The sequence below is a fragment of the Populus nigra genome, chromosome 18 (assembly GCF_951802175.1).
Source record: "Populus nigra chromosome 18, ddPopNigr1.1, whole genome shotgun sequence".
NCBI classification, from domain to species: Eukaryota; Viridiplantae; Streptophyta; class Magnoliopsida; order Malpighiales; family Salicaceae; genus Populus; species Populus nigra.
Window position 1 is genome coordinate 11,903,625 of NC_084869.1, and position 18,391 is coordinate 11,922,015.

The following is an 18,391-nucleotide window of genomic DNA, read 5'->3' on the forward strand; positions in this document are numbered from 1 at the left end:
AAAAGGACTATTCATAGGGACTGAACAGGCTAACGTAAGCCCAGATATATCAAAGCTGAAACAATACGCATCCCCACAAGCCCATTACCCGTACCGAAAAAAAACGACACCACCTTAAACAGCCAACGACATCCTCACACAACTGACACCCCTCACATTTCCATTTAGGAGGGAAAATCAAAAAACTCCCCTCAAACTCAAAATCCCCCGCTTCAAAATCCAAATTAGGGTTTCACAGTCCACAATTACTACACGGAGAGAGAAAAACAAAGCAAAATCCTTTATAACCATGAAGGATTCAATTCTTCCTTCCAATAAAAAAAGAACAATTGAAAGGAAAGAAAATGAGAATCTCTCATCAAAATCCCCAATTTTGCTAAAAAAACCCAAACAAATTGCCAGATCAGCCCTAATTCGCCTCCAAACTTTCAATTTTCCTTTGATTTCACCGGTCACGGGTTCACCTATCAGCTCAATCAGCCTAGTACCGGACCGGCTTTACACTATTGGTCGAACCGGTGATTTTCAGTTCAAAAATCGGTGTGTGAGTAAGCAACATTGTCAGATTTTATTTGATAGTTACAAACGCAAGATTTATATACATGATGGTGTTTTATTATCGAAAACTGTTGATAACAGTGGAAATGATTGTGTTGTTAGTGAATTCAGGAGAAGGTTAATTTGTTGTGATGATAATGAATTGGAAAGTGAGAGGATTAATGAGGGTCTGAGTTTTAGTGTTTCATTGAATGGGGTTTTTGTTAATGGGGTTAGGGTGAAGAAAGGGATGGTGAGGGAATTGTGTGCAGGGGATGAGGTTTTGCTTGTTTGTGGTAATGATGGGAATTGTAGTTTAGGGGGTAGAATTGGGTTTTTGATTAAAGGGGTTGCTTTTAAGGAGGAGGTGGTTACGGGGCCGAATGAGGTTCGGGTGGAGAGAGACTGGTTGTTTGAGTCGATTGGACAATCACAAGGATTGGTGTCCAGTGGTAGTGGAAACAAAAGGGTTTTTGCTATCCGGGGAGATGAGATTATGCTTTCAGATTTTGATTTTCAGAGGCGGAAATGTGGGGGTGCTATTGAGAGATCCAGATTTCTGTTGAGTCAGTGTAGAGACGTGCTACATAGTGATGACCCCATATCTTATATTATGCAATGCAATTTATTAGATTTTGAAATGGATGTGCCTTGTGTTTGTATTGACAAATCAAACTACTCTGTTGATGTTGTTGTAAGTGATAGAAGTAAATTCCCTGCTCAAAGGGAAAAGATGGTAAATGGTGGTGTGCCTTTGGTCAGGGATGAAGTGCAACATCATAACTTGCAAATTGATCAGGATATCCATACTGATAGAGCAAAGAATGAGAGAGACCATGTTTGTGCTGGAGGTGGCCATTTATATCAAAAAGACGTGTCTACAGTTTGTTTTGAGAGTTTTGTTGCCAAAGATGCTTGTAAGACTTCCTCATTGAATGCCATGGCTAACGAGAGTGCACCTGGTGCCAACAGCTTTATCCAGATGAACACTTGGAAAAATTGTTGTCCGCCACCCGGGAAGAAGTTTTACCTGAATCGTCTCCAATTTATGGACCGTGGTTCATTCACCCATCCCAACGTTGTTTCCTTGCCAGAACTTCTCTATCCAGTTGAAAGCATTTCAAGAATATTTATTGCAACCTTTACAAGTGATATTTTATGGTAAAGTTTTACAATTTGTTTCTGTTTCTTTCCTCTGCTTCATGTTCATGTATATCCGGTAGAAAATCTTGAGACCAGCAATCCATTATTCTGTTGTGAGCTTAACCATGTAACAGATTTTACAACTTCACTGGCTACTCCCCCGTTAACCATTGCTGGAGCAGTGACTGGATTCCTTTATAGTTTTCCATTTGATATTGGTGTAATTTTCTGTTTGATTGGTACATTCAATTATGTTTGTCATCAAGTCTAACAAGGATCTTTTCACAGGTTTCTATCACACTGTGAGATTCCGTGCCATCTGCCAGTGACAATTGCGTGTCATAACACCGAGAGATGTTGGAGTTCCAGCCCTGATAATAGAACCTCTGTGCCTTACTCGGATTTTCCAAACTTAGTTGTTGTGTAAGTAGTTGTTTCATCTTCCCATTTCATTAAGGCTCTCTTTAAGTTGGTTACTCCATACATAAGCTTTTTGTGTGTTAATCTTTAATCTTTCTGCCTTCTGGTCCAATTTCTGTAATAGGTTTCCCCCATTCCCTGAGTCTATAGCATTTGGTCAAGACCGCAAGAGACGAGGGATTGCTTGCCATCATCCAAAATTGCTTGTTCTGCAAAGAGAAGATAGCATTCGTGTTATCATTACTTCTGCAAATTTAGTGTCTAATCAGGTTGTTGCTCAATCTAAGGTCATTTTCTATATGTTATAAGGTGTTCATAAATGTGAAATGAAATGTTCTCTTTTATATGGAAGGAGACATGGATACTTACCATACAGGATGAGAAATTAGTCTTTAGAGTGGTCAGTTTAATGGTTGCAATTGAAAGTTTCGATTTCTTGGCTTCTTCTACAGCTTTCTAGAAAGTGCTGTTCTTTTTTATTTTTTTTGGGGCCTGATTGGGGGACCAGGGGGCATGTCAGCACTACCATCACATAACTTGCTGCAGAATGTACCACGCCTTACCATGAGCGTGGAAAAACCCCATAAATCTGGCGGGTCATTCTTAATGATGGAATTTTGAGTTTAGTTTTGGTGTCTCTTGTACTAGTGATCTACTTCATTTGTTGTACAGACTAATATCATTTGGCATGTGTTATAATGCAATGAACTTGACAGTGTCCCAGAAATTTTAATATGATTGGATTTTATTTTGGTCATAATTTGAAGGAAAACCTTGCTAATGCTCGTTGATCTTTGCTAGTTTGGCACTGTTTCTTTTAATTTTTTACTTAATTAATTATATTTTAATTAATCTGGCAAATTACAAACTGTTTGGAAATAATTACAACAATGTTATCCACCATTTCATGCCTATTTACAGTGGAATAATGTGACCAACACAGTGTGGTGGCAAGATTTTCCGGCTAGAAGTGCACCTGATCCTTCACCTCTATTTATTCGAGTTTATGATGGAGATGCAAATAAAGATTCAAGATCCGATTTCGCTGCTCAGCTGGCTGGCTTCATGGCATGTCTTGTGATCGATGTACCTAGTCAGGCCTATTGGATTTCTGAGTTGACAAAATACAACTTTGAAGGGGCAAATGGACATCTAGTTGCTTCAGTACCAGGGATTCATTCTCGCAGATCTCCCAATGTGAGTATCTTTCTTTCTGATGCATGCATGCATGCATGAAATGTGTTAAGTTTTCTTTTGAATTGAAGCAAATTTTTAATTATTAAGTTGCTGTCCTATTGGCTGTTGGAATCGCAATAATATCCATTAATGACCAAAGCTTGCTTTTTTCCCTGACAAGGAAAGGTGCTCTGTATGGTGGACTCATATTTCACCATTTAACTCCTTTTACAGGCTTATCAGTTGCCATCAGGGTCATCTGGTGTGCAATTCCTTGGCTCAGTTGAAGCTTCTGTTGTTGGATTAAGCCACCTTTTTCACACTGCAGCTGACAGAAATGGCACGCAGCTGAAGCAACTGGCTGCTTTCCTAGGGAAATGTTGTGAAAATGTATATGGGATGTCAGAGATTGTTTTGAGAAGAAACCTCAATGTGCCTGCAGATGTGAATGCTGTGAGCATTCTGGTTCCTAACCCCGATCAATTTTCTGAAGGAGGTGAAGCCCATTGCTTGATTTCATACCTTTTTACTGCTTTCTTTTGTTCCCTGTTTTTTGTTGTTTCTCTAATAATACATTCTTGTGATGTTTCGTAAAATATAGCTGTAAGATCTGTATGCTGTTTAAAATTTTGCCAAAAAAGTTTCACGTGTCATGGGAAAACCTTGTGCTTCATTTTCACATACTGGGTAAATATATCGTTTATAGGTCAATTAGTTTTTTTTTTGGTGCTACTGTATAGGTCAATCATTAAATAAAACCATCAGGAAAAATGTTTCCTCCTCCCAGTATGCATGATCCTTGAGTTTAGCATGACCGTCTCTCCAGGCTGAGTCACTTGCCTGAATCTAGGGCTTCCTTGCATTATGGTGCTTTTCTATTTATGCCATCCTGGAGTCTCTCATGACATTTTCTCTGTCCAAATGTATTCAGTTATTTAGTTTCTAAATATTTTAGATCCAGTATTGGCCTTCTCTCAACTTGGGTTGTTTTTCCATCCTTACTCTCATTGTGTCCATGCCTGTTGTAGTTTGTGGTTGGATTCTGTTAGGTTGCCAATAATATGTGGAACTCCTTTTCTTGTCCTTTGTATTTTGAGGATACAAGTAATTTTGATATCAGGTCATGTTATAGCCTGCCATTTTATGGTTTGGTGGTAGACTGAGTTATGCTGCTTCATTTCTTGCACTAGATTGTATTCAACTTGGTTTTCTGCCTAGAAATGTTGCAAAGTGGGTTTCTCCATTGTGGGATAGTGGATTCTTCAGATTCTCTGGATATGTTTATCCTAAAGAAGCCCTTGCTGCTGCTTTAGGAGGAAGCAACAGGAAAGTGCATCTGATACTACATGTGGCACAGGCATGTTATTTCTGTCAACGATTGTGCTAATGAATGTTCTGTATTTTGATTTTGGTGTGGTCTATATAAATGATATTCATGGCTTGTCCAGGGGCCTTGCTTTCCAAATATGATGAGTTTGATGCGAACTGAACTCGTTCTTGCATTTTGCTCTCTTGTTGCTTCAATTCAGAGGTGTACTGGCATTTGGCGACTGGAAGAGGTAATAGCAGCAGCTTTTAATTCTTAAGATGACAGAGTATTTGGTCCCCCACCTGCCTTTGATAAAGCTTTAACTGCTCTCCTATTCCTGATCATTTGTGCATATGCATAGCAACGTTTTTCTTCATGCCTGCATCCTCAGAACCATCTTCTGGGATGTCATTTTGTCCATGAGGTTTGGTGAAGAGCACCCTGCAGATTTGTAATGCAACATGCCACGTGCATTACTTTACTACATGTCTCTACATTTGACACTGAAGCATAATGAAGTGCATTTTAGTGGACATAAAACCCTTACAAGTATTATAGGATGTTGCAAACTTTAATTGTTAGCTTGGTTAGTGCTGACTAGAATGTGTCTTACATTATTGTTTGTGATTTCTAATGATTTCCTCTTTAATTTTTACAAGGTTCTAGGTCAGTACAAATGGCCTGATTCTCAACAATCTGATTTCATTTATGGTGAGTGTCTTTCACACAATCCTTTTTCTTCACCAGACTTTGAAGAACTGGTTTCCTCTCTTTTCTGATGCCCATCCTGTCCTCAAGGCTCGTCCTCTATTGGATCTGTCAATGCACAATTTCTGGCTGCGTTTTCAGCAGCTGCTGGAAAAAGATCACCAGAACTCTTTGATTCTGAAGAATCTGATCCAGAGGTAATATGAATGTTCTGCTGCAACTATGGAGGAAAAACTGAAGTCATGTTAATTTTTATTCACTTGTTCATTGATTTCTCAACAGTGGGGCTGCTGGAGTGCTAGTCAAGAGTTGAGAAATCCATCAATCAAGATTATTTTTCCTACAATTGAGAGAGTGAAGAATGCATGCAATGGGATCTTGCCATCGAGGCGCATTCTTTGTTTTTCGGAGGTACAATGGCCTTTTGGATTGGCTTCTAATTATGTTATGTCACATGTGGATACTCTATATGCTACACTGTCGTTCCATTTGTAAGTAGTTCATCTGAGAAAGTTGCACTTATATTATTTTCCCCTCCCTTTCCCCATCTTTTCTGTTACAACAGAAAACATGGCAACGGTTGAGAAGTGTGGGGATACTTCATGATGCAATTCCTCATCCATATGATAGAGTAGGCCAGCCAATGCATGTTAAGGTAAATTCCCGCCGCCCTCTCCCCTCTCTCATAGGCTGAGAAATATACATAATTCACGATGCAGAATCTTGTTTTTCTTGATCATACTCTATTTTTTGGTGGCACCTTCATAATTCATTGATTTACACTTCTCAAATTACTGCTCTCCTACTTATTTATTTATTTATTTTTTGCCTATTACTTCCTTGACCATTATTGTCCCTACTGTGTGCCTATTGATTGTTGAATATTAAGAAACTGAAAGAAGCAAATTGTAAACAGGTTGCACGGAGACGCTTCCAGTCTACAACGAATGCATCTTCTTTTGGTTGGGTTTATTGCGGGTCACATAATTTTAGTGCTGCTGCCTGGGGACGACTAATCTCTAATCCATTCGGTTTGAAATCAAAGGAAACTGGGAAAACCAACACTTATTCGAGTTCGAGGCTTCATGTTTCTAATTATGAACTTGGAATCATTTTCACCTTCCCTCCAACAGAGATGAAGGGTATTACAAACAAAGATTGTACAAACTTGGATGATATTGTTTTGCCATTTACTGTGCCAGCTCCCAAGTATGGACCGACAGATCGACCAGCAACAGCTAGAGCTATGAGCGAGGCGGTAGCTGAACTTGCTGGGCTAGAGAGAGAGAGACTCATAGCTGAAGAAATGATAGAAGAGATTCCTGATGAAGAGGAGGAAGCTGTCGAGGCAACTGATTATGCTGCAGTGGAGAAGGAAGAGGAGAAAGCTTATGCTGGGATGCTATGGAACCAGGTCGATTCATCTCAGAGCTTTTGATCTTCAATTCAAATGCAAAAAGATTTTCACCAGCAAGAGTGAATTTAGTAAATTTAAGTGATATGTGGTGACTTGAGATATTCATTCAGGTTCCCATTAAGTCATCCAAAACTGTTAATAGCAGAGAAAATAGAAACTTGCTGTATAGAAATCAGAAACAATGTAGAGAATGGCTAATGGAGTTGAGTATAGTGCTGGACCAGCCAATTCACATATACAACAGAGAGTGGTGAGTGTATAGTTTAGTTTTAATCAGGGATTTGTCAAGAATGATTAGAGGTGAGCCATTCTATATGCATCCTTGTATTTGTTAATAATTTGTAATTTTTTCTTCTAATAAAAAAGGTATTTTCCCAGGGGCAAAATTACTTCTTGGTAAATATTGTTAGACATACGTGCTACTCACTGCATTTCGCCTTCAAGCAAGAATCAATTTGGATTTGCCTCATCGAGTAAAATTGTTGTGAATTTCCCCATTCCTTGTTTTTTTACCAGACTTTGAATGTGGGTTTAGTTTTGAGCCGTGAGTTGGCTTGAAACTTAGCCATAGCCAGGTTAAAAACAAATATTTGAGATGGATTTGATTAAACTTGGTTGACCTAGTAGATTAGTTTTATTTCTGTTAATCAATTCTAATTAAAATTTCATTTGATTTTTTTTTAATTTTCCAAAACAATATTATTTTAAATCTTTATAAAAAAATTAAAACAAATTATTTTTTATTTTAATTGATTATATCAATCCAAGCTCAACCTGCTTACTCAAGTTTTATATCGTATCTTGGGTTTATTAATTTTGAACTTGCTCAACCTACTAACTCAAGTTTTGCATCGTATCTTCGGTTTAATAATTTTGGTTTTTTGTGATATTTGGTCCGAGAAAGTTATCTAGCCCTATCAAGTTTTGAAAGTTAGGTCCAAGAATGCTCCTAGCCCTCTCAAAAAGAGCACCACGCTACACCAGCATCCTAGAAAGAGAGAGCACATGCAAACTCCTCTATGGTGACAAACCGAAGGAATGCACCGGTTGGGATCGCTACTCTCTCATAAACCTCTCTTAAATCCTCGAGCTCCTCTATACTCACTCATCTCATCCTCCACTTTTAGCTACTCTCCTAATTCCATAGAAATCTTCTATGACCGTCTTTTAAAATCCTGTAATGGGCCATCCTCTCTCAAACAAATTCACTCAGCTCTCACAACCACTGGCCTTATCACTACAAGCCCTCATTTGGGTGCTCAGATTATCATTAAATATGCAAAATTTGATGACCTTAATAGGGCAAGATTACTTTTTGATAACATTAATGTATGTTATGATAAACCCACTTCTTTCCTTTGTAATACTTTGATTAGGGCATATGCAAATGTAGGTCAATGTTTTGAAACGTTAAAGTTGTATTCTTTCATGCGTAAGACTGACACTTTTGTGAATAATTACACTTACCCTTTCGTATTCAAAGCTTGTGCTTTGAATTTGTTGGTTCGTGAAGGGAAAGTTGTTCATGGAGATGCTTTAAAAAATGGGTTCGGTTCGGATTTGTATGTTGAGGCTGGTTTGGTTGACATGTACGCAAAATGTGGCCTTTTTGATGATTGTCGCAAGATTTTCGACGAAATGTCTACGAAGGATTTAGTTTGCTGGACAGCAATGATAACTGCTTATGAGCAGGCTGAGAAGCCTGAGGAGGCTCTCATTTTGTTCAAAAAGATGCAGCAAGAAGAGGGTCTTCTAGCAGATTCGATTGCTGTAGTGAGTGTTGCATCTGCTGTTGGTCAATTAGGAGATGTTAGGAACGCTCACACAGTGCTTGGTTATGCCTTTCGTAAATCATTGATTGAGGAATTATGTGTTGGTAACTCAATTTTAGCTATGCATACAAAATGCGGGAATACAGAAAAGGCACGTTTGGTTATTGATATGATGATGGAAAGAGATGTTATCTCATGGAATTCTATGCTTTCTGGTTATACTCAAAATGGGCAAGCCACTGAAGCTCTGTTGCTGTTTGATGAGATGCGTGATTCTGATTGTCAGCCTACTCCTGTTACGGCATTGATCATGGTTTCAGCTTGTGCTTATTTGGGTTTTCGACATCTTGGAAGGAAATTCCATGATTTTATCGTCGATAGCAGAATGGAAATTGACACAAATCTTTCAAATGCTCTGATGGACATGTATGCCAAGTGTGGAGACTTGGAAAAGGCGGTGGATTTGTTCAATGGTATTCCTCCCACTGAACGGAATGCTGGTTCTTGGAATGTATTGATTTCAGGGTATGGCATGCATGGACATGGTAAAGAAGCACTAGAACTCTTTTCAAGAATGCAGGAGGAAGGTGTTGAGCCAAACCATTTCACTTTCACTTCAATTCTTTCTGCTTGCAGCCATGCAGGCCTCATTGATGAAGGTAGGAAATGTTTTGCGGAAATGAAAAGGCTATCTGTGACACTGGAGGATAAACACCATGCTTGTGTGGTTGATATGCTTGGCCGAGCTGGGCTCTTGCAGGAAGCATTTGATCTGATTAAGGAAATGCCATCACCTCCGAGTGATGGAGTATGGGGTGCTCTGCTGCTAGCTTGCAAAATCCATGGGAACATGGAATTAGGGAAAACTGCAGCCAGTAATCTACTCCAGCTTGAGCCAAACCATACAGGGTACTATGTGCTAATGTCTAACATATATGCAGCATCAAACAAATGGAAAGAAGTTTGGAAGTTGAGGCAAGATATGAAGAATAAAGGATTAAAGAAACCTGCAGCCTTTAGTATGATCGAGTATGGTAAAGATATTCTTGGGTTCCACACAGCTGACCAAGAAAATCCATATAGGCACGAAGTTTACAAAAAAATGGAAAGCCTAGCAATCGAGATGAAGATGGCTGGGTATGTACCAGACCTATCATGTGCTCTACATGATGTCGAAGAGGAAGACAAGGAGCGTATGTTAAACTATCACAGCGAGAAGCTAGCTGTAGCTTTTGGTGTTCTGAAGATAGACCCTGGAATGGTAATTCGAGTAACAAAAAATCTTCGTGTTTGCAATGACTGTCATTCAGCGTTTAAGTATATTTCACACATTTATCAACGAAAGATCATTGTCAGAGATGTAAATCGGTTCCATCACTTCCAGGGAGGTACCTGCTCATGTAAGGACTACTGGTGAACAGTGGATTCTGGAACCTTACTACCCCCAGTTATTGGAACTAGAAGCTGACTCTGGACGTGTTTTGGCAAGACTCCTAATTTTTTTGCTACAGAATGAACACGGAGAGTAAGACAACCGAAGGATAGAATCTCATTCCAACAAACATTGAAGATTCGTTTCAAAAGATGGCTGTCTGGTTCCTGGTTCGTGATCATTCAGTGTATAAAGTAATTTGGAAGACTGTTGTCCTTTAACAGCTTGTCATCAAAGCCTTTGTTCTTAAATAATAAATACAGGGAGTGGTTAACAGAATTTTTGCACATGCTTCGCCATCAAATGGCACGTGTAACCGCTACCGAAGCTTGGACAGGCAAATGATTTTTTCCCCCCCAATTATTGAAGACTTCACTTTGATTATGATACGCTCTTTAATTGCTTTCCCAAATCAATTGAATTTTCTCCTCCTCGGGTTTGAACTTGCCCCACTTGGAGAAAGTTCCATTTCGAAGAAATTTCCTCTGCTTTCTGCCACACATGTGAACCATATAGATGATTTATTCGAGAATACCAGTTTTATTCTCCATTTTGTTAATAAAAATTAAATCTTTTTTCTTAAAATAATGTTTGAATCATATTTATTTTATCAGTTTAACATATTTTAAAAAAGTAAATTCACTGACTGTGTTCTCAATATTCAAACTTAAATAATAATAATAATAAAAATAAAAAGAAGAAGAAGAATACATGTTTTTATCATAGAATAATCTTTTAAAATTGATTAAAAACTATCCTTATATTCATTTTCATCAAAATTGTTAAACCTAATCTAAGATAGATTCAGGTTACAAATTGAACAGATTTCTTTTTTTTTAAAAAATTAAAATTATTTTATGATGAATTTTTTTATAAAATATTAAAATTAAATTCTGAATTAAATTTAACCCGTTAAATTCTTGGCATGTAAAGTTTAATAACATATATTTTTACACGAACTGATGACTCCAGAGCTACAATCTATTTGTAAAGTCAATATCATGAAAATTAACCAGTAAAATCTCATGTCTTCTTCTCTTGACTGCACCAGAAAATGAAAAAAACATCTCATTGATAAAAAGATTTCCCTAAAGTCAAACCGACAAGTTGCTGTATACCTAAGCAGATACATGTACTCAACTTTCTTTCTCAGACACAAAAGGGGTTCGAAACTGACACCATCGATCGAAACTGGTTCATGGCTCTCTCAATATCTATGCTTCCGCGAGCAACCGGGGGTTTGGCACTGGCTAACTTTCTATTACAATCATCAAGCAAGGTAAAGTAGACTTTTTGACATAAGAAAACAGTATTATGTTCAACAATAGAAAATCAAAAAAGAAAAACGTGAAAAGGTCGGCTATGGTGGCTTGACGTGTCAACCAACCCTTCCTTCCTTCAAATTTCCCTTCTATTTCCATTCCTTCCTTTCTCCTTTCTCTCTTCCATGCTCTCCCTTGTCTCTTCAATCAAGATTTAACAGATACCATAGTTGAAAAAGAAGCTCCTTCTTGTCTGGGCTCAATCAAGATATTGTATTTATTGTCACCAAAAACCTCAAACAGAAGCTGTTAAACAGTCAATCAAGAAATCATTTCTTGAGACCTGAAAAAATGGAAGTGTTACTGTCTTCATCATCTCCTTTATCAGTTCATTCAAGATTGGATTTTTATCCACTTCGAAAACCAAAAGATTCTAGCTTCGTCTTTCACTCCAACAACTATAACACAATATCTTCTCCTTTTTCTTCTTGTTTTGGTATTTCAATCTCACAAAAACACCAAAACAGGAAGACTCTTTTGTTAAAACGTTTTAATTCCAGCAAAAAACGAAGAATTCTTCAAGTTTCGGCTGTTTTTGAGAGGTTTACAGAGAGAGCAATAAAAGCTGTGGTTTTTTCTCAGAGAGAAGCAAGAGCTTTAGGCAAAGATATGGTTTTTACGCAGCATCTTTTGTTGGGTTTAATTATTGAAGATCGTGATCCAAATGGGTTTCTTGGGTCAGGAATCAAGATTGATAAAGCTCGTGAAGTTGTTAAAAGTATTTGGCAGAGGGAGAGTGATAGTGCTGAAGCTAGTGAGTTAGTTTCTAAAGGCGAGAGAGGTGTTTCCCACAGTGATGTGCCCTTTTCTGCTAGTACTAAGAGGGTTTTTGAGGCTGCTATTGAGTATTCAAGGACCATGGGTCATAATTTTATTGCGCCAGAACATATAGCCATTGGTTTGTTCACAGTTGATGATGGAAGTGCAGGTCGGGTTCTTAACAGGTAGCTGTTCTAATTGTGAAGGTCTTTCCATTTCTGTACATTTATTGGAGGGTTAGTTTTTTTTTCCTGTCAGTGAATATTCTTTGTTGATTGGTTGAAGTCATAATTGAATTCAGTGATGGGCTAACTTGTTTTCTTAAACTTGACTTGATTAAGCTGATGTATAATCTTAGAAAGCAATGCTGAAGAAGCTAAACTTGACTTAATTACGAGAAAATGTTGTTGGATATGAACATATTGGCTTTATTATGTTTTAATGATGTCAAGTGCCTGCATTGATGAACATTACTTGGTTTTCTTGGTGGGCATAATTGATTTTGATTTCAGATTGGGGGTAGATGGTGATGCCTTAGCTGCTATAGCAATAACCAAACTTCAAGGGGAGCTTGTGAAAGATGGAAGAGAACCATCTGTGGAATCAAAAGGCAAACATGGGAAATCTGTTTCCAAGAGAGCTGCTGCTTTAAGATCCTATGAGAAAACAAAAGGTAAGAATTCTGGTTTCTTAGAATAATTTTGTTTTTTTAATTGCTATAACTGACGCATTGAGCGGAATGGTTTACAATTTGTTTATGCTTGCCAGAGAAAAGTGCATTGGCCCAATTCTGTGTGGATCTTACTGCCCGTGCAAGTGAAGGACGCATTGATCCGGTTATTGGGCGACACTCTGAAATTGAAAGAATTGTCCAGATACTTTGCCGCAGAACAAAAAATAACCCCATCCTTCTTGGTGAAAGTGGAGTTGGAAAGACAGCCATTGCCGAAGGATTAGCTATTAAAATTGCACAGGCTGACATTCCTGTGTTTCTTTTGGTATCTTTCTTCTGATCTAATTGTTGTTCCTATGGTTCTTTTAATGGTGTACTTACATCCAGACTTTTTTTTTTTTGCTTATGACAAGAAAGCTTTGTTTTGCAAACCTACTTAGCTTCTTGTTTTATGCACAGGAAAAGCGTGTAATGTCCTTGGATGTTGGCCTGTTAATTGCTGGTGCAAAGGAAAGGGGAGAACTAGAGGCACGTGTTACTTCATTAATAAGAGAGATTCAGAAAGAAGGTGGCTCCATTTTGAATTGCATATAGGAAGAGAGTGATGCTATTGTTGCTCAGACATGATATGTGTGCTTGCAGGTGATGTCATTCTTTTTATTGATGAAGTGCATACGCTTGTTGGGACTGGCACTGTTGGACGAGGAAACAAGGGATCTGGCCTTGACATTGCTAATATATTGAAGCCATCTCTTGGGAGGGGTGAATTACAGGTGATGTCTCATATTAAATGATTATGTGAATGCATACCTAATATCTGAACGTACCATGGAAATGTTTGTCCTAGATGCTAAATTTCTCCTATGAAAGTTTCAAGGAGTGATTTGAAACAAGCAGAATATGCTAAAATGGATAGAGGAAGGCAGTAGAGTGGCATGCGGGTAAAAAATTTAAACATTGCCCAGGGAAATTGTTGAGCACTGACCAGAAAGGGGATTTATTTACCTGAAAGTCATACATTTAAAGGTTTTATTTAGTTTAGTAAAATGATCTAGCAGGCAAGTCATTATTGTCAGTGTTCCTTTTTACAAGATGAGTTTAATCATTATTAACTCTCCTGAGTTTCCTTGTCTCTTACAGTCCAAGCTTTTCCTGGTAAACACTGTAATTATGTCTCCATTATTTATTCCAGAGTTGGTAATGAGGACGGGGATGGCACCTAATCTATTAGAAGTCCCTCATTTTTCAAGTGCATGTATCAACTTCTTTTAGTTCATTTTAGTGTCATTTGACTCATTTCAGTTTGTCCTCCCCCTTTGTGTTTTGTGGTCTTGGGTCCATAAGATGGAACAACTTATCTTCACTGTATATTTTGTTGTTTGAATCAATTGCTCAAGCTGAGCAAACAGACAGCATATAGGAAGCTCTTTGTATGTCTAAACAGTGCTCTCTTTGATTTTCTGTTCTCAGAGGAAATTTACTTGTATCCTTCATTTCTGAACCATATATGCATTTCTTGCAGTGTATTGCGTCCACAACACTTGATGAATACAGAACACATTTTGAAATTGATAAAGCATTAGCAAGGAGATTCCAGCCTGTTTTGATTAATGAGCCAAGCCAGGTTGGCTTCAAATATGTACTGTCATTTATTTTTATGAAAGATGTTTTTTGTTTTCCATGTCTTATTTGAAATTCATATAAAAATATGTAGGAGGATGCAATTAGGATATTGTTGGGTCTGCGTCAAAGATATGAGGCCCATCACAACTGCAGATTCACGCTGGAAGCCATAAATGCTGCAGTGTACCTGTCAGCAAGATATATTGCTGACAGGTATCTTCCAGATAAAGCAATTGATCTCATTGATGAGGCAGGAAGTAGAGCTCGTATCGAGGCCTATAGAAGGAAGAAAGAACAGCAAACCTTTATACTTTCAAAGACACCAGATGATTATTGGCAAGAAATTAGAACTGTTCAGGCGATGCATGAAGTGGTAATAATATTGTTCATATGGTTACCATGGTACAATTACATAATTCTTGCTCTGTTGATAACACTGCCAGTAGTCTTATATCTAAGACAACTATATTAACAGGTTCTAGCAAGTAGATTGGCAAATGATGGCAGTTTATCCAGCATGGATGGCAGTGGAGAAATCACTATAGAATCTTCTTTACCTCCCGCATCAAATGATGATGAGTATGTTGTTTTCCTCTGAAGTTCTTCTGGAGGGATAAAAGCAGCAGGCCTGCATTTTATCAAGCACTCACTCCTGATTTAACTGAATTTTTAGCTGTGATTCTTTTCAGACCTGCTGTGGTGGGGCCTGACGATATAGCAGCCGTTGCTTCCCTCTGGTCAGGTATACCAGTTCAGCAGCTGACTGCTGATGAAAGAAAGTTTCTGGTGGGCCTTGAAGAGGAGCTCAGGAAACGAGTGATTGGTCAAGATGAGGCTGTTGCTGCAATAACTCGAGCTGTTAAGAGATCCCGTGTTGGCTTGAAGGATCCTGATAGGCCCATAGCAGCAATGCTGTTTTGCGGCCCAACTGGGGTCGGCAAGACTGAACTAACAAAAGCTTTGGCTCAAAATTATTTTGGATCCGTAAGGCCTCAAACTATATTACACAAGATGTTTCGGTTATTCTTTATACAATTTGACTATTTTGGTATAACAACAATGCAGGGTTTCTCTGCTATTAACAGTTGAAAGAAAGTAGCATGTTCTCTAAAATATTAAGGCTCTTAGATATTAACTATAGCATATAAGAAATCAAACTTTGCTGGCTTGTTACCTAGTGACTAGAGTCGATAACAAATGCAATGGACAAAAACAAATCTGAATATTTTGGAGAATTGCACGTTACTTGGGGGTAAATTGACTACTCTGACATGATTACTGTCCTTTAAAGAGTGATCTAGAATCCTGATTTCTTAGGTTCAAAATTCTGATTCGCCTCTGCTTCTTGCCTGACATTATTGTTGCAGGAGTCAGCCATGCTTAGATTAGATATGAGTGAGTATATGGAACGACACACTGTGAGCAAGTTAATAGGAGCTCCTCCAGGTTATGTTGGTTATGGCAAGGGGGGCATTCTGACAGAATCTATTAGAAAACAGCCTTTCACTGTTGTTTTGCTTGATGAAATAGAGAAAGCCCATCCAGATATATTCAACATTCTGCTTCAATTATTTGAAGATGGCCATCTTACAGATTCTCAGGTTGGTATTAAATGTTACACATTTGTCTCACATTTTCAAAATTTTCATTTTGATAAAGAAGTTGGCATCGCCTTTTATCTTGAGTGTGAAACAAGACAAAATATAGTTCCATCAATTAAAGACTTCACATTAGCCAAATTTTTTGCTCATTTTTTTCTTAGCCGGTACCTCTATTGAGTCGCTTATCATAGAGAGATTGGGTTTTACAGGGAAGGAGAGTATCTTTTAAGAATGCATTGGTAGTAATGACATCAAATGTTGGTTCTGCTGCCATTGCAAAGGGTGGACGAGCCTCCATTGGTTTCATGATTGAAGATAATGAGAATTCTTCATATGCTGCAATGCAATCATTGATAATGGAAGAACTCAAGGGATATTTTCGTCCAGAGTTGCTCAACAGAATAGACGAAGTTGTGGTATTCCATCCCCTTGAAAAGGCTCAGGTTTGTCAACCTTTTTTTTTTCCCTTTTCTTTTCACCATGAACACCAGTGACTTTAGCGGTTGGAAGGCTTCAGCCATGTTTTATTAGATAAGGAGGCCCTGACTTGTATCCTCGGTGACTTCTTACAAGCCCTTGATCTCTTTCTTCTTTTCTTAGTTCCTCTTTGGTGCATGTGTGATCATGCATGTACTCGGTTTTTACGAGTTTGAACTTGAAATTCTAACTTCGCAATGCAACATTAACGACATTAAACTTAAAAAATAGTTCTTAGATCATCCGTTTATTTCAGATGCTCCAGATTTTGAATCTTATGCTGCAAGAGGTGAAAGAAAGGCTGATATCTCTTGGAATTGGGTTAGAGGTGTCAGAGTCGATCAAAGATCTTATATGCCAGCAAGGCTATGACAAGTTTTACGGTGCCCGGCCTCTTAGGAGAGCAGTTACTCAAGTAATCGAAAACCCCTTGAGTGAAGCATTCCTTGCAGGACAGTATAAGCCTGGTGACACAGCTTTCATTGATCTGGATGCTTCAGGCAACCCAGTTGTCTCAAAATGGTCAGATAGGAGCATGCACTTGTCTGATACATCATCAGCCTCGTAGTAACTTGGTATATAGTCTAATTTCTTATGATAGTATATAATCTTTGTACATATTCTATAAGTTTTGTATGGTAACTACAGGTGATTATTCGATTCAACTGTAAATAAGTAAAGCATTATGATTATTATTTAAATCCATTATCAGAAAATAATTACCTCCTTTATTTGTCATAACCCATCACAAGCAACCTATTCTTTCTTATGAATTAATCTCTATCTATACAGCTTTTGGCTTTGAATGAAACAGAAATGTAGATGCACATGCAGTGCATTCATTTGAATATTTCTTAAGAGTAATGCACGCAATGCATACAGTTTTATGAGCACTTTTTGGTATTTAAATCGTATTTGTTTTTGCGGTTGGAAAGGGTTTTTATAAAAAATTTTATTAAAAAATTTTATTTTTTTATGTTTTTAGATTGTTTGAATATGTTGATAATATTATTTTTTTATGTTTTTAGATTGTTTGAATATGTTGATATTAAAAATAAATTTTTAAATAAAAATATTTTAAAAAATAATTGTTATTCTGCTTATGTTTTGTAAATTTGGACTCTTGCATGCTTTAACTCTGCCTATTTCAAATAAAACCGAGTTAAACTTTGTTTGACTAGTGAAATGACCTAATTTTATTTTTTTTTGGATATAAAGCTTCATCTAGGCTGGGATTTCAGTTAAACCAGATAAGATATAGTTCTGGTGACATCTAGTCGGTTGATTCAAGTAGTCAAACCTTGTATAAATCAATATTAATTGTTTGATTTAACTAGTCAAACGTTGTCCAAATCAATATTAAGTGTTTGTTTGACCCATCAAGGTCTTATTCCCGGGTTTGTCATTGAGCCAAGTTTATCATCGACGGTGCAGTGCTCGACTGTTTGTGCAGCCGATCAAGGAGGGTTTGTTATTTGTACCACAGGCACGCAGATCTTGCTGCTGGGATATTCTAAGATATTGTGGTCCTAACCGAGACTAATTGTAACTGTTTATGAGCATGCAAATCCTGGCTGGTTCTTTGCATGAAAATTGTGAAGTGCAGTGGTTCTACTTGGCTCTTTCGACAGTCTATAAATACCTTGTGGTTGGTTTGATAGGTGCATCGACACAACATATTTGCCATAGGCAAAGTGAGCGAGGGGAGGTTGAAGCTTGTTGCAGTCAAGAGTACTGTAGATTTTGTATGTGAAGATTGGAGGGAACTAAAGAGTTGGCACTCCTGTCTTTCTTGCTGCTTACTGTTTAGTTTCCTCCAATATTTCATGTCCAGATTTTCACTGAAACATTTTTTCAGATCAAATGACTAAAACTGTCATGCAGAGTTTTATGTGAGGATTGGAGGGAATTAAACAAAACGAAACTTTGAGTATTTTTTTCGCTTAATTTTCTCCAATACCTCATGCTCAGCTTGTCATTCATGTGTATCATAATTTTTTTCTTTTTCTAGTTTCTTCCAAT

General features: G+C 37.7%; 3 protein-coding genes across 6 annotated transcripts; all 3 read left to right on the forward strand.

Moving 5' to 3' along the window:
* Positions 1-156: 156 nt before the first annotated feature.
* Positions 157-7,096, forward strand: LOC133678097 (uncharacterized). 4 transcript variants are annotated; one of them, XM_062100294.1, is made up of 12 exons: positions 157-1,698; positions 1,969-2,103; positions 2,225-2,369; positions 3,022-3,297; positions 3,511-3,772; positions 4,467-4,633; positions 4,725-4,835; positions 5,245-5,296; positions 5,384-5,490; positions 5,576-5,704; positions 5,859-5,948; positions 6,210-7,096. In XM_062100294.1, exons 1-12 carry the CDS (start codon positions 290-292, stop codon positions 6,729-6,731), a joined length of 3,405 nt encoding a protein of 1,134 aa, XP_061956278.1. In that variant the 5' UTR covers positions 157-289; the 3' UTR covers positions 6,732-7,096. The 4 variants fall into 4 exon arrangements, 2 of the variants coding, with proteins under 2 accessions (XP_061956278.1, XP_061956279.1); XM_062100295.1 differs by lacking the exon at positions 5,859-5,948; XR_009835898.1 differs by lacking the exon at positions 5,859-5,948 and having other exon boundaries at positions 5,252-5,490; positions 6,210-6,348.
* A 531-nt stretch (positions 7,097-7,627) lies between these two features.
* On the forward strand, positions 7,628-10,298 carry LOC133678507 (pentatricopeptide repeat-containing protein At3g26782, mitochondrial-like). The gene has a single exon (XM_062100821.1). The coding sequence runs from the start codon at positions 7,749-7,751 to the stop codon at positions 9,897-9,899; it is 2,151 nt and encodes a 716-aa protein (XP_061956805.1). The 5' UTR covers positions 7,628-7,748; the 3' UTR covers positions 9,900-10,298.
* A 715-nt stretch (positions 10,299-11,013) lies between these two features.
* On the forward strand, positions 11,014-17,096 carry LOC133678582 (chaperone protein ClpD, chloroplastic-like). The gene is made up of 12 exons (XM_062100946.1): positions 11,014-12,180; positions 12,508-12,668; positions 12,764-12,993; positions 13,128-13,236; positions 13,311-13,441; positions 14,191-14,292; positions 14,383-14,664; positions 14,767-14,870; positions 14,981-15,275; positions 15,659-15,892; positions 16,102-16,335; positions 16,626-17,096. The coding sequence occupies exons 1-12, from the start codon at positions 11,528-11,530 to the stop codon at positions 16,935-16,937; spliced, it is 2,847 nt and encodes a 948-aa protein (XP_061956930.1). The 5' UTR covers positions 11,014-11,527; the 3' UTR covers positions 16,938-17,096.
* Positions 17,097-18,391: the final 1,295 nt, after the last annotated feature.

What these genes read in the sequence shown, in the direction of transcription:
- LOC133678507 (XM_062100821.1), top strand. Translation starts at nt 7,749, where the DNA reads ATGCACCGGTTGGGATCGCTACTCTCTCATAAACCTCTCTTAAATCCT.
- LOC133678582 (XM_062100946.1), top strand. Translation starts at nt 11,528, where the DNA reads ATGGAAGTGTTACTGTCTTCATCATCTCCTTTATCAGTTCATTCAAGA. An exon ending in ACATTCCTGTGTTTCTTTTG is followed by an intron (nt 12,994 to 13,127) that starts GTATCTTTCTTC and finishes TTTTATGCACAG; the next exon opens with GAAAAGCGTGTAATGTCCTT. An exon ending in CCCGCATCAAATGATGATGA is followed by an intron (nt 14,871 to 14,980) that starts GTATGTTGTTTT and finishes GATTCTTTTCAG; the next exon opens with ACCTGCTGTGGTGGGGCCTG.
- LOC133678097 (XM_062100294.1), top strand. Translation starts at nt 290, where the DNA reads ATGAAGGATTCAATTCTTCCTTCCAATAAAAAAAGAACAATTGAAAGG. An exon ending in GCATTTGGCGACTGGAAGAG is followed by an intron (nt 4,836 to 5,244) that starts GTAATAGCAGCA and finishes AATTTTTACAAG; the next exon opens with GTTCTAGGTCAGTACAAATG. An exon ending in CTGAAGAATCTGATCCAGAG is followed by an intron (nt 5,491 to 5,575) that starts GTAATATGAATG and finishes ATTTCTCAACAG; the next exon opens with TGGGGCTGCTGGAGTGCTAG.